General features: G+C 39.4%; 2 protein-coding genes across 2 annotated transcripts; one reads left to right on the forward strand and one right to left on the reverse strand.

Annotated features, from left to right (window-relative positions):
• Nucleotides 1-3680: 3680 nt before the first annotated feature.
• LOC122035545 (protein MIZU-KUSSEI 1-like) lies at nt 3681-4442 on the reverse strand. The gene has a single exon (XM_042594819.1). The coding sequence runs from the start codon at nt 4440-4442 to the stop codon at nt 3681-3683; it is 762 nt and encodes a 253-aa protein (XP_042450753.1).
• A 3018-nt stretch (nt 4443-7460) lies between these two features.
• Nucleotides 7461-12225, forward strand: LOC122053901 (plastidial pyruvate kinase 2-like). Its single transcript, XM_042615817.1, has 12 exons — nt 7461-7886; nt 8212-8499; nt 8766-8931; nt 9211-9345; nt 9457-9567; nt 9660-9748; nt 10525-10587; nt 10840-11015; nt 11262-11364; nt 11486-11634; nt 11762-11870; nt 11989-12225. The coding sequence occupies exons 1-12, from the start codon at nt 7635-7637 to the stop codon at nt 12094-12096; spliced, it is 1749 nt and encodes a 582-aa protein (XP_042471751.1). The 5' UTR covers nt 7461-7634; the 3' UTR covers nt 12097-12225.
• The last annotated feature ends 270 nt before the right edge of the window (nt 12226-12495 follow it).

The raw sequence follows: 12495 nt of genomic DNA on the forward strand, positions 1-12495 counted from the left end.
TTTTTGATGTGTGTCAAAAAGGGGAGAGCGTTCATTGGAGAATTATTGGAGAACCCAAGTTAGGTTATCGGGTTAACCTAAGCTAGGGAAGAATGTCAAGGAATGTTCGAGGAAGAACATTGGAATACTTTTTGATGTGTGTCAAAAAGGGGGAGAATTATTAAGTTAGGTTATTGGGTTAACCTAAGGAGAATGTCCGAGAATGTTCAAGAAAGGAACATTGGACATTGGAAGATGGTTGGAAAACCTAAGTTAGGTTATCGGGTTAACCTAACTTGATTTTGGATTTTGTCAAACATCAAAAAGGGGGAGATTGTTGGTGCAACCTTAGGTCAAGGTTGACTTGGTTGACCTGACTCGAGTTGACCTGACTCGAGTTGTGTTTTGATGTTTGACGATGTTTGACGAGAAGAGAGTTGTATTCTTGATGTTTGACAAGAATAGGTGTTCGGGAGATTGTAGGTGCAACCTTAGGTCAAGGTTGACCTGGTTGACCTGATTCGGGAAAAGTCCAAGCAGGGAGCTTGGCACGCGAAAAGTCCGAGCAGGGAGCTTGGCATTGGAAAAGTCCAAGTATGGAGACTTGGCACTGGAAAAGTGGCACGCGAAAAGTCCAAGCAGGGAGCTTGGCATTGGAAAAGTCCAAGTATGGAGACTTGGCACTGGAAAAGTCCAAGCAGGGAGCTTGGCACGCGAAAAGTCCAAGTATGGAGACTTGGCACGGGAAAAGTCCTGGTGAGTGAAGCCGGGCAGTGAGAAAGTCCTAACTGGGATGTTAGGCAGTTGGAAAGTCCTGGTGAGTGAAGCCAGGCAGTGGGAAAGTCCTAACTGGGATGTTAGGCAGTTGGAAAGTCCTGGTGAGTGAAGTCAGGCAGTGGAAAAGTCCTAACTGGGATGTTAGGCAATGAGAAAGTCCTAACTGGGATGTTAGGCGGTGTGGAAAGTCCTGGTGAGTGAATCCAGGCAAGGGAAAATCCAGATGGATCAGGGATGATCGGACATCTGGTGTTGAGGAAAGTCCAAGTAGGTCAAAGGGATTGACCGGACACTTGGCAGGGAGTTCTAGCAGGTCAAGGGAGTGACCAGATGCTAGGGATGAAGTACCAATAGGTCAAGGTTGACCGGATATTGGTTTGGAAGTCTTGGGACTTGGTTTGGGCAAAAACCAAGCTCTGGATCGGTCACCAGACCGATCCAGTGATACCTTGTTTTCTCTGATCGGTCTGGTGACCGATCAGATACCGAACAGAAGCTCTCTGTTCGGTTACTGATCGGTCTGGTGACCGATCGCAAGAAAACAGAGGCGGCTGATCGGTCCACGCCGATCGGGTATCTGATCGGTCCGTGGACCGATCGAGACGCAGCATCGCGAGAAGGAAGGAAGGGATCGTGCGTGGACCGATCCTCTTCCGATCGGTCGTGGACCGATCGGGGTCCTATGCGCAACGGCTAGTTTCTTCTTCTTCTTTGCGGTATAAAGGATCGAGGCATCTGCTGTGCGTCTCTCTCCTTCTTCCTCTTCTTTCTGCTGCTGAGCTCTGCTGAGTTCTTGAAGCGTTGAAGCTTTGCGTGAGCTTCCTTTTGGCTGGGTCACCTGCTGTTGTAGGCGCTTGGAGCTGCTGCTTCTTCCAGTCAAAGAGAAGGCAAGCAAGAGTTTTCTTACTGTTGTATTTCTTGCTGTCTTTCTTTGTATTTCTGTACTCTCCTTACTTGCTGTTGCAAGAGTGTGTTGTGGCGAGGTTTCTCCACCCATAAGGAATTTGTATTAGCCGGTTCTCCGGGGACTCATCCACCGACGGATTGACTGGACTCGTCCACCTTACGGACACGTCGAGGAGTAGGAGCCCTAATCTCCGAACCTCGTTACATCGGTTTGTTTGAGGTTTGTATTCTTCCTTTCGTTTCTAGTTTATTTTTCCGCTGCGCTAACGAATTGTAGGAAGAAACGAGCGATTTGGGGCGGCTATTCACACCCCCCCTCTCTAGCCGAGTACGAAGAGATCCCAACAATCATGATTATGATTGTGCTTATGCTTATATCTATGTTTATGGAATGAAGTGGTTAGTTATAACCGGGGACCTAAGCCCGAGAAGCGTACCAAATCTTATTATGGGTTAAATTATGAATCAAGGACCTAAGCCTGGAGAGCTTGCCAAATCTTTTTATGGGTTAAGTTATAAACTGGGGACCTAAGCCTAGAGAAGTTCCTAAATCTTTTTATGGGTTAAGTTATGAACCAGGGACCTAAGCCCGGGGAGCTTGCCAAAGAATCTTCATGAATTGGGATGGTGGGATGAACTGAGGACCTAAGCCTGGGGAGCGCGCCAAAATCATGCATGGGTAGGAGATTTGTTCCAAGGAGCGGTCCCCGTCAACCTAGCTAGGGTAGTTGTTTGATCAACAACTTATGTTACGGTACTGCTAAGTGCAACTAGGTCACCCCAACGATATGGTTATAAGTACGCATACAAGTATGTGCAAGTCATATTCATGTTTATGTCTATGCTCACGTTTATGTTTATGTTTATGATTATGTTTATATTTATGTTTAGGTTTATATCTATGTTGATGTTTATGATTATGTTCATGTTATTATTATGCTTATGCCTATGGGCATGCTTGTGATCAAGTCTATCATTATGCTTAGTTCATCTATCATGCTTACCTCTATGTTGTCACGCTTATGTCATTGCATGTGCATATGTTCATAGTATGTTAATAGGGAGGTCCCAAGTTACTTTCAATGTGATCTCTCTTAATTCACTAGATTATCGATGCTAACTACTGCTTAATATAGTTTTGAATATGTTGAGTCTCTCGACTCACAATCTTTGATTCTTTTTTTTCAAACAACGAAATTAATGAGGCAGGAGGCGTTAACCAGTGAGTCAGCTCGGAGTAACGATAGTAAAACCCGAAGACCTTTTAGTTTAATTCCGCATTTAGCTATGTTTATTTTTCTTCAAGTCGTTTATGTAATTTTATTTTAATCAAGAACCGCTATGAAAGTATGAGTACATGGTATTAGCAGTTGATGTATTATTATAAAGGGGAAAAAAATTAAGGGTGATACAGTATATATTTAGAATTTAGGATTTAAAGTATAATATTTAAACTAAAGAAATTTTAAAGCAATCCAAAAGGAAAAAGAATTACATTAATTAGGTGTGCGCCATAAAGCATGTGGTATAACATCCTTGTATTATTTTTTTTTTTTAATTTGTGAGTATGTCTTTTATGCATGTTTAAAAAAACTAATATCCAACAATATCATTAAAATTTATCATAAATACATCGATTAAAAAAAACTAATATATATCAACAATATTATGTATATTTCTTGGCGCAACAATGATCTAGAATTTACGGGGGTTGAGTCCAAAAATCACCTCTTAAAGTAAAACAAGACTATACGTAATAGATTCTTTAATTCCTGGACCTGATAGGGTTTCAGTCATAGGACTGTCCTTTTACAAGAATCACCATAGCTTGATATATGTCAAACTTGAATAGTTTGACTCCAACTTGCATCGACTGATCCAAATTCCTACAAAGTTATCATCAATTGGCTAACTTCATGACTCAGGCCGAAATTCTGTCGTCTGCCAAATCCTAATTCTTTCTTTTTCTTTTTTTTATTGTTGTTAATTTATATGTCTATTGCACTGGTATTGATTAATTAGATCCTGACGAAGAATATGCTGAGCTCCGGGCCGTCGTTGCCGTCGGGGTTGAGCATGTAGAACGTCTCGGAATCCTTGGAGCCGGTCACCCGGTCGAAGTAGGCCCGCATGTAGGTGAGCTCGCCGTCGACGGGGTCGGTCATGTCGCCGGGCAGCACGCCGGCTCCCATCGACACCGCGTGGAGTAGCTGCATCACGCCGAGGTCCAGCTCCGTTGGGTCCCTCTTGGCGGCGTAGCCCACGTTTCGGCCGTTGATGTATGCCGCCCACAAGGGCTCGTCGAGGACGCAGCTTTTTTCGCCGGCGACCTTCTTCTCGCACTCGAGGGCGACGCGGAGGAGGCTGGAGGAGCCCATGTCCTGCATGAACCGGGCGGTGGGGACGGCCAGCTGGAGGAGGAGGAGAGGCACGCTACGGGGGTTGTCCTGGAAGGCCACCGTGATGCGGGCCTTGCGGTGGCCGAACAGGGTGCCGGTGGTGCGGGTGCCGTGGACGTGGCAGTCCCGGCGGCCGCTGGAGCCGACTCGGCTGAGGGCGGAGGTGGGGATGTGACATCCGGGCGGTGTGGCGATGATGGGAAGGGCTCGGAAGGCGGAGCGGAAGGAGCGCAACAGCTTCGTGGACCTGGAATGGTTGTGCCTCCGCTGCGACGGCGGCTGGAGGAGGATGGCCGGGAAGCGATGAACCGTGCTCGGCTCTGGAGCGTCGGGGTCTGCCGCCGCAGCCGCCTTACCAGGAAGGGGAGGAGGGCCTGCCATGGATCGGCAGAGCGACGTCGGCGAGCGGCACCACCGATCTTGATTACCAAATACAATATATGAAACAGAGAAGAAGAAGAAGAAGGCTTGGAGAATAAAAAATAAATAAATAAAATTGTTAATTAGAAAGAAGAGATTACATCGAATCAAGTTTAGTAAGTGAAAAATTAACGGCCGTGCACGTTTTAAGGCAGGAAGATAATGAGAGGAGGTTAATTAGATTAATGAGAAGAAGTTAATTAGATTTGATGTTTCTGTCTGATTTAAAATATGGCATTAAATTTCATTGATTCCTGAAATCCTTTCACATCTCGTCTAAACGCAAGGACATTAAATTTCACTAAATTGCAGATTGTTTACATAGTACATTTTTCCAATGTAAAACCTAAAGCTTATATATCCTTTTCAAATTTATAAATCTCACCTAAATACCATTAATTTAAATTAAACTCAAGCTAATGATGTTTAGTTAACATAGTATAACGGAAATGCCCTTATGCTCAAGTCAAGGCTGGACCTGATGGGAGGCCCAAACATCTAAGTGGGAAAAAATATATATTATAAATTAATTATAGATTCATTTAATTTTTTAATCATAGGTAATCTAATTATTCAATCGTATACGTAGGATCGAGACATGATAAAGGGGTGAATAGTACTCCTAGCTTTCACGTTCGTTTTTCGAAAAACACTCATGTAAGAGTTTGTGCAGTGGAAATAAAGGAATAAACGAAAACAACGATACAAGTTTGTTTTACTTGGTTCGGAGCCTATGGCGACTCATATTCCAAGACTCACACTCATTGAGTTTTACTTTGGGCAATTTACTATCAATTCGTAAAATTACAAAGACAAGTACAATTGCAATCTGATTAAAGTTAAGTGCTATAAATGAAATTATACCAACGACTTAGAAAGTTGGAGATGCGAGCTTTCAGTCATCGAAACAACGTTACAGCTTCGTGGACTTGTCTTTGGAGCAGTATACAAGAGCAGAAAATATTCGAATTGTTGTAGTTGAAGTTACTAGTCAAATCTTTTTTTATAGTCGAGTTGAACCTTATCTAGATCCTCTGATCTTGGGATTACTGTTTGACTCGACGTTGATCGGTCGATCGATCCCTCTGATTGGTCGACTGATCCTACCTAAATCTGCCTAGCTTTTCGTCCAAATGCTACTACTCGGATAAGAGTTTTCGTTTGATCAATCGATCTCATTGTTTGATTGATCGATCTGTTAATGATCCCTGACTTATCTGATCCGATTAACCTAGTCCAATCAACCTGCTGCTTATCCACTATTCGGTCGACTGAATCTGACGTCAGTTGACAGATCCCCTTGGTCGAAACTTAGCCGTGAGTTGATATGATTTCTGGGGTTCAGTCGACTGATCTCAATGTTCAATCGAGCGAATAAGGTAAATTCTGATCCTGCAAAATGTTAGTCTTCCTGTAAAACAGAGTTAGAATAATATGTAAATAGTATATAAAAATTAACTTTTAACAACCTCTGGGCTGTCCGGTCATGATTTTGAGTTTCGTTGAAATGATAGGTTAGCCTGAGGCCTACTGTTCTCTCTTCGGGGAACGTGTCCTCGCCTATTCCTCTCAGAAGAGTTTATCTTTTGTTAGATCGATCTTTCAGACCGTCTGGACTTTTGCTCAACATCCGAGACATCAGGACTTCATGCTAAATGTCCGATCCTGACCCGTCCAGTCTACCACCTAATGTATGTGACTCCTAGAATTTTCTCCTAGAGTCTTTGACTATAAGATTTTGTCCAATATCCTCAACTCTAAGATTTCGCCCAACGTCCTCGACTCTAGGATTTTGTCCAACGTACTCGACCTGTCAAGACTTCGCTCAGACTTCTTTACCTAACCATAGTTAGGACTTTCCATAACCTAGGGTTATCTCCTCCTAAGATCTGGAGTTACTTTCTCCTAGGTTTTTCACTTATCTAAAATTTATTAGGACTTTTACCTAAGAACACTTAGGATTTTCTTACTAGCTCAATTATACTTGTTAGATCACAAGACCTCTTAACTTTTAAATCTTTTATTATTATTATTATTATTAAAATTTCAAATTCGATCATCTGATGTGCACATAACTATATAAAGATTAAAAAACAATTTAGACCATTTTAAATCAGAAGTTGTAAATTAAATAGATTAAAAAAATTATGATATATTAATGATACAATTTATGACCATTTATGTTTCTTTTTAGTATGAACGAGAGATTTAAGAAGTATATATATTATTAATTATTATATTCCATCCGACTCAAGATATTTTTTTTTCGATTTTGATAGATTTATATTTTTTATTGTTTAACATGCTCGATAAATGCTATGAGATCTAAGGACTTTTTAATCTACTCCACTTAAGTTAAATGTATTTTATTTTTGATATTTCTTTAATTAATTTGATTGTCTATATTCATTTTTTCCCTTAAGTACGAATTCATAAATTATATATAATGATGAAAACGTGAGAGACTGAAGGGAGATTATGAGTTGAATACTCAAATTATAAAAAATTATAAAAAAAAATAACTATAAATTTTAATTATATTTTATCAATATAATATATTCCATTTTTTTCAAGTATCATTTATATTTTTATATAATATATTATATTTTTAAAATTAGATTTAAAATATTTAAATTAATTATGTATAAAAATTAATAATTTATATATTTTAAATAGAGAGATTTTTAAAAATTCGCCTAGCCTCCAAAATGTTAAGTAACGCAGTTTGCGGCGAACGCATGGTAGGCAAATATTTTTGATATCGTACGTGGCATGCGATGATTGGTGATACAATGCGATGGGAGACCGCTTCGGTTCTGAAAAGACCAAGAAAAGGAGGGTTAATTCGATCCTGCCTGTACAGGCAGTGCCCCAATCTCTCACATTGGGATGGTGGGACCCATACTTAAGTAGTAGGTCCCACCACCTCATTGTGAGAGGTTGGGGCACTGCCTGTACAGACAGGGTGAAATTTATCAGAAAAGGAGATGATGAGCCAGAGGGGCAGCTCAGCGCTTCGATACAACCTAAGCTGGACACTTCTTGTTTTTAAATCCCACCTCGCCTTCGGCGGCGACCTGCATCAACGAAGAGGATCTCGCCGTCCGGTGGCACGAAAGGCTCCTCTTGTTGGCTATCCTGGACGTAGAAGCCATGGCGCAGCTGGTGGCGACTAGATCCATCCAGAGTTCGCACCTTTCGCGCCCAGAAGCCAGATCCGAGGGCCGGAGCATGCAAGCGTGCGACCTGAAGCCTTCGAGCATCCCTTCTCGATTCTACCGCCAGGAGAAGAAGACGAGCGTGCAGGTGGGCGGTTGTCGCCGCTCCGCCGTGGTTGCCGTGGCCAGGCCGCTGTCTCGTCCCGATTCCGGTGTTCTTCCTGTGTCTCCGGATGACGTATCAAAGGTTTTTCTTACATTCTAACTTGTGAATGCTAAATTTCATCCCTTTTTTCCCGTATCTGTGTTGTTATAATGTGCTTCTTTAGATAGTTCCTGTTCTTATTTGCTAACTGTTTAAGTGCATCATTTGATTTTATTGGGGATTAAGAAGGTACTTGCTATGTTGGTTTGTAGTCCACCCACGAAATATTAGACATTTTCATATTAACAAATTCAGTAATTTATGATTGGGAATGTGAAGAAACGATTTCATTTATTAAATCCTTATGTCTCACTTTGTAACTTCGATACTCTTAAAACTATAGTGAAATTGGAGACTTTGATTGCAGGAAGAAGCGCAGTATCAGCATCTGAAGAGCATTCAACAATTGGGTGATGTTTCGAATGGTTTCTTGTCTAAGCCAAATAAAATGTGCAAGACGAAGATAGTCTGCACCATTGGCCCATCGACCAACACAAAGGAAATGATATGGAAGCTGGCTGAGGCCGGCATGAATGTTGCTCGGCTTAACATGTCTCACGGAGACCATGCATCTCATCAGAAAGTTATTGATCTTGTGAAAGAATACAACCTGCAAAATAAGGACAATGTTATTGCAATTATGCTCGATACAAAGGTGGGGATACTCTTACTCCTATTTCCTTCATCTATCATTTTGGATTTATGAGAGCATTATAAAGCTCAGGGAATTAAATAAGCAACATCCATTTGGTGCCTGTTTATTTCCTGTTCTTCTGAGGCAATTATAAATATCTTAGCAAGGATTTGCTATTTTGAGGGTTGATTACAGATCTAGTAGAGCGTTTTGATATTTAATCTGAATGTCTATTCATCATCATAATGTCTAATGTGGTATCTTCTCCATACCTCTTTTTTTCTCAGGGGCCTGAGGTTAGGAGTGGTGACTTACCTCAGCCAATTAACTTGCTTCCTGGACAAGAATTCACTTTCACAATAAAAAGAGGAGTTGGCTCAGAGACTTGTGTTAGTGTAAATTATGATGATTTCGTCAATGATGTAGAAGTTGGTGACATGCTTCTTGTAGATGGTAACCAAATACTTATCTTTTGTATGTGTGTGTCAAATAATCTTTTGAGATATAAATAGAGTGCATGAATTTGGGCATAGACTACTGTCCAATGAGTTTGTCATAATCAATGACATACACACTCCTCAGTACCATAAAATCCAAATTAAATACAAGAAAATAGTGCAAAAGAAAGTCTTTTATAGATAATCAAATTGGAAACCTAGCAAACAATTTCCACTTTTAGGCTTTTATATGCCTATCCTTAGGCTATCAATAAGTCAACTTGGGTTTATTCAGGTGGAATGATGTCCCTAACGGTGAAGTCAAAAACTGAGGATTCTGTCAAGTGTGAAGTTGTTGATGGTGGCGAACTCAAGTCCAGGAGGCATCTAAATGTTAGAGGAAAGAGTGCAACCTTGCCATCCATCACAGGTAAATTAGTATGGTTATGCATGTCTTTTTCTTCTTATTAAGAGAGGGGTCATTGTCTCAGAGGTATTCACATTGTGTTCGGTATAATAACTTTATCTTCATCTCTTACAGAAAAGGATTGGGATGATATCAAATTTGGAGTTGAGAACAAAGTGGATTTCTATGCAGTTTCTTTTGTAAAAGATGCCAAAGTTGTCCATGAACTGAAGGATTATCTGAAGAGTAGGTGCTCAGGAATAAATTGCCTCAAAGTAACCTTCGATTGGCATGTGGATTTATCTGTTCAAAGCTAATTCCTCAATTTATTTTGTTAGGTTGCAATGCAGATATACATGTTACAGTAAAGATTGAAAGTGCCGATTCGATTCCAAATTTACACTCCATAATTTCTGCATCTGATGGGGTAAGTGCCTGAATGTCATATTCTAAAGATTAAAGATGGTGTGCTAGTTTAATGCTTTTCTATCTCTCTGGACATTGCAATATAAATAATGCAGGCAAGGAAATATATGTTGGATGTCGTCCAGTGCTCTAAAGTTCATTAGCCTTTGCTGAATTTTATGTGCTAAGCATTTCTTATGAAGTCTTGTACAATGATCCATCTTCAACTGCTTCAAGTAATTCCTAGCAAATTGGAATGCATATACTGATACATTGTGTACTTGAACTTTTTATGTTTTAATCTAAAGTTTCATGATAAACATACTAAATCAGTCATATAAATTAAGCTTAAATGTTTGTCTTCCTTTATTAGAGCTGATCATTGACTGCAGCTACAATGGAAACTCACTTGTAGGAAATACCATGCCACTTACAGGTGAAGAGAATTAGAATCAACTTGGTGATGGCTATTCATTTAAAGGGATGGTGAAATCATGGACAAGCTTCAAGTATTAATGAAATTCAGCGTACTTTAGTAATGTTAAAAATTTCAAGGATAAAAGAACTCATCGAATACAGTGTCAAATTTTTTGAATGCTATCATATGACGCTTCATTCTGTAGCATGCTTTGGAGTTTCCATTTATGTTTATTAGCAAATTGTTTTTTGATAGAATTTTAGCAATTCATACTAATTATGGATGAATCTGCTTTAAGAGTTTTTTTGTTCCTTTTCTTTGAAGTAATAAAGCATTTTTTATCCACGGCAGACAATTTAATTTTTTTATGCCTTTTGTAGGCTATGGTAGCTAGGGGCGATCTTGGAGCTGAACTCCCTATTGAAGAGGTTCCTCTGCTGCAGGTATTTGTCGCCCATCAATGATAAAATTCATAGCACAAATGTCCAGTTGATGTTTATATTTTTCATTAGTCTAGAATACCCTGTTGCATATGTTTGCACCATACTGTACTAAACTTTTCCAATTCTTATGATTTGTTAATCTATTGAATGAATGAAAACAAATATTGACCTCCTATTCCTTTTTGAATGGAACAGATATTTTATCTGCTTTACTTGTGTGTGTGTGTATATGTATATATATGTTTTGTGCAGGAAGAGATCATAAGAATATGCCGGAGCATGGGAAAAGCTGTTATTGTAGCAACAAACATGCTTGAGAGCATGATTGTTCATCCAACACCAACACGTGCTGAGGTCTCAGACATTGCCATTGCAGTCCGTGAGGGTTCTGATGCCATAATGCTTTCCGGGGAAACTGCTCATGGGAAGTAAGAAATTTTTCTTTTTTTTTATGTGCATTCTTTCTAACTTCTGTTTTCTTTCTTCTTCTACAATTTCGTGTTGTAAATTACTCTGTTAAGTAAGATCTTACTAAGACTGTTCTCTCAAATAGCCTAAGGGTGTATTAATTGCCAATATGTGTAAATTCATATAATTCATGAAGTTCTTAGGTGCATAATTATCAGATCATTCCCTATCTAATCTATTATCTTTTTTTTACTTATCTTTATCAGATACCCACTTAAAGCCGTTAAGGTCATGCACACTGTAGCTCTGAGAACTGAAGCAACTCTTAATGGAGGAGAAGCACCAGCTAATCTTGGTCAGGCATTCAAGGTAACAATCAAATATATTCTTATCTAATGGCAAGATCCGTCGCTTCCAAACTTTATCCAAGTAACATGAAACCTAAGATATTGCTGTTTTTTTTCGTTTATTTGATGATGGTGTTTCCTAGAGTCACATGAGTGAAATGTTCGCCTACCATGCAACCATGATGTCGAATACTCTTGGCACATCAATTGTCGTCTTCACCAGATCCGGGTTTATGGCAATCTTACTCAGCCATTATAGGCCCTTTGGCACTATATTTGCTTTCACCGATGAGTACGTTCCTCTTCCTTTACCGTTCTACTTACACATTTGAGTAAAATTCTCTATCCTTAATGTTGTTTCACTCACTCCCGTTTATAAGTTTGCAAGCAAAAGATTAAAGAGATTAGTTTATGCGCAGTGAACGAGTGAGGCAAAGATTGGCTCTGTACCAAGGAGTGTGCCCAATGTATATGAGTTTTTCAGATGACGCCGACACAACATTCACTGATGCCTTGGGCTTATTGCAGGTAGCCACGCCTGCCCCCTATTTTCCTTCTGCTTCTTTATGCTAAATCAACTCCTTAATTAGAGTTCCCAGGTAGTAATTATTCTGATAATGAGATTTTTAAAAATGACGTGATTCAGAAGCTTGGCATGGTCAAGGAAGGCGAGCAAGTAGCTCTTGTCCAGAGTGGCCGGAAACCTATTTGGAGGTCCCAAACCACACACAACATCCAGGTCCGAAAGGTTTAATCGATTGTGATGAAACATAATCAACCTAAGCATTTAGACTTTTGCTGCCTGCTCCAGTTTTCCAATTTATTTTGATTGTTGTGTTGAATTATTATCCGATATTATGCATCGCTTGACAATTTTATGCTATGTGCTAAAAGGAATGAGACACGTTAGATATACTAACACTGATCATGGCAACTGAAAGGATATATATATTTATATATATAAAGGTACATGGCTGTAATGGCTATTTTTTTAAAAAAATATCTTAATTTATTATTAAGCATATTTATTGTTATTGTATTCAGGTAAATTTTTTAAAAAATATATACTTTTTTCTAATTTTTGAGAATAACAGTTACTAATAAAATTATATATTTAAGTTTTGATAATAATTTTTTAAATAATAAAATATAA

This window comes from Zingiber officinale, chromosome 1B (assembly GCF_018446385.1).
Source record: "Zingiber officinale cultivar Zhangliang chromosome 1B, Zo_v1.1, whole genome shotgun sequence".
Classification (NCBI taxonomy): Eukaryota; Viridiplantae; Streptophyta; class Magnoliopsida; order Zingiberales; family Zingiberaceae; genus Zingiber; species Zingiber officinale.

Bases quoted from the DNA above. Each gene is read 5' to 3' on its own strand.
- LOC122035545 (XM_042594819.1), bottom strand. From the start codon at position 4,442: ATGGCAGGCCCTCCTCCCCTTCCTGGTAAGGCGGCTGCGGCGGCAGAC.
- LOC122053901 (XM_042615817.1), top strand. From the start codon at position 7,635: ATGGCGCAGCTGGTGGCGACTAGATCCATCCAGAGTTCGCACCTTTCG. The intron at 7,887-8,211 runs GTTTTTCTTACA...CTTTGATTGCAG, and splicing joins CTCCGGATGACGTATCAAAG to GAAGAAGCGCAGTATCAGCA. The intron at 11,635-11,761 runs GTACGTTCCTCT...GTTTATGCGCAG, and splicing joins ATATTTGCTTTCACCGATGA to TGAACGAGTGAGGCAAAGAT.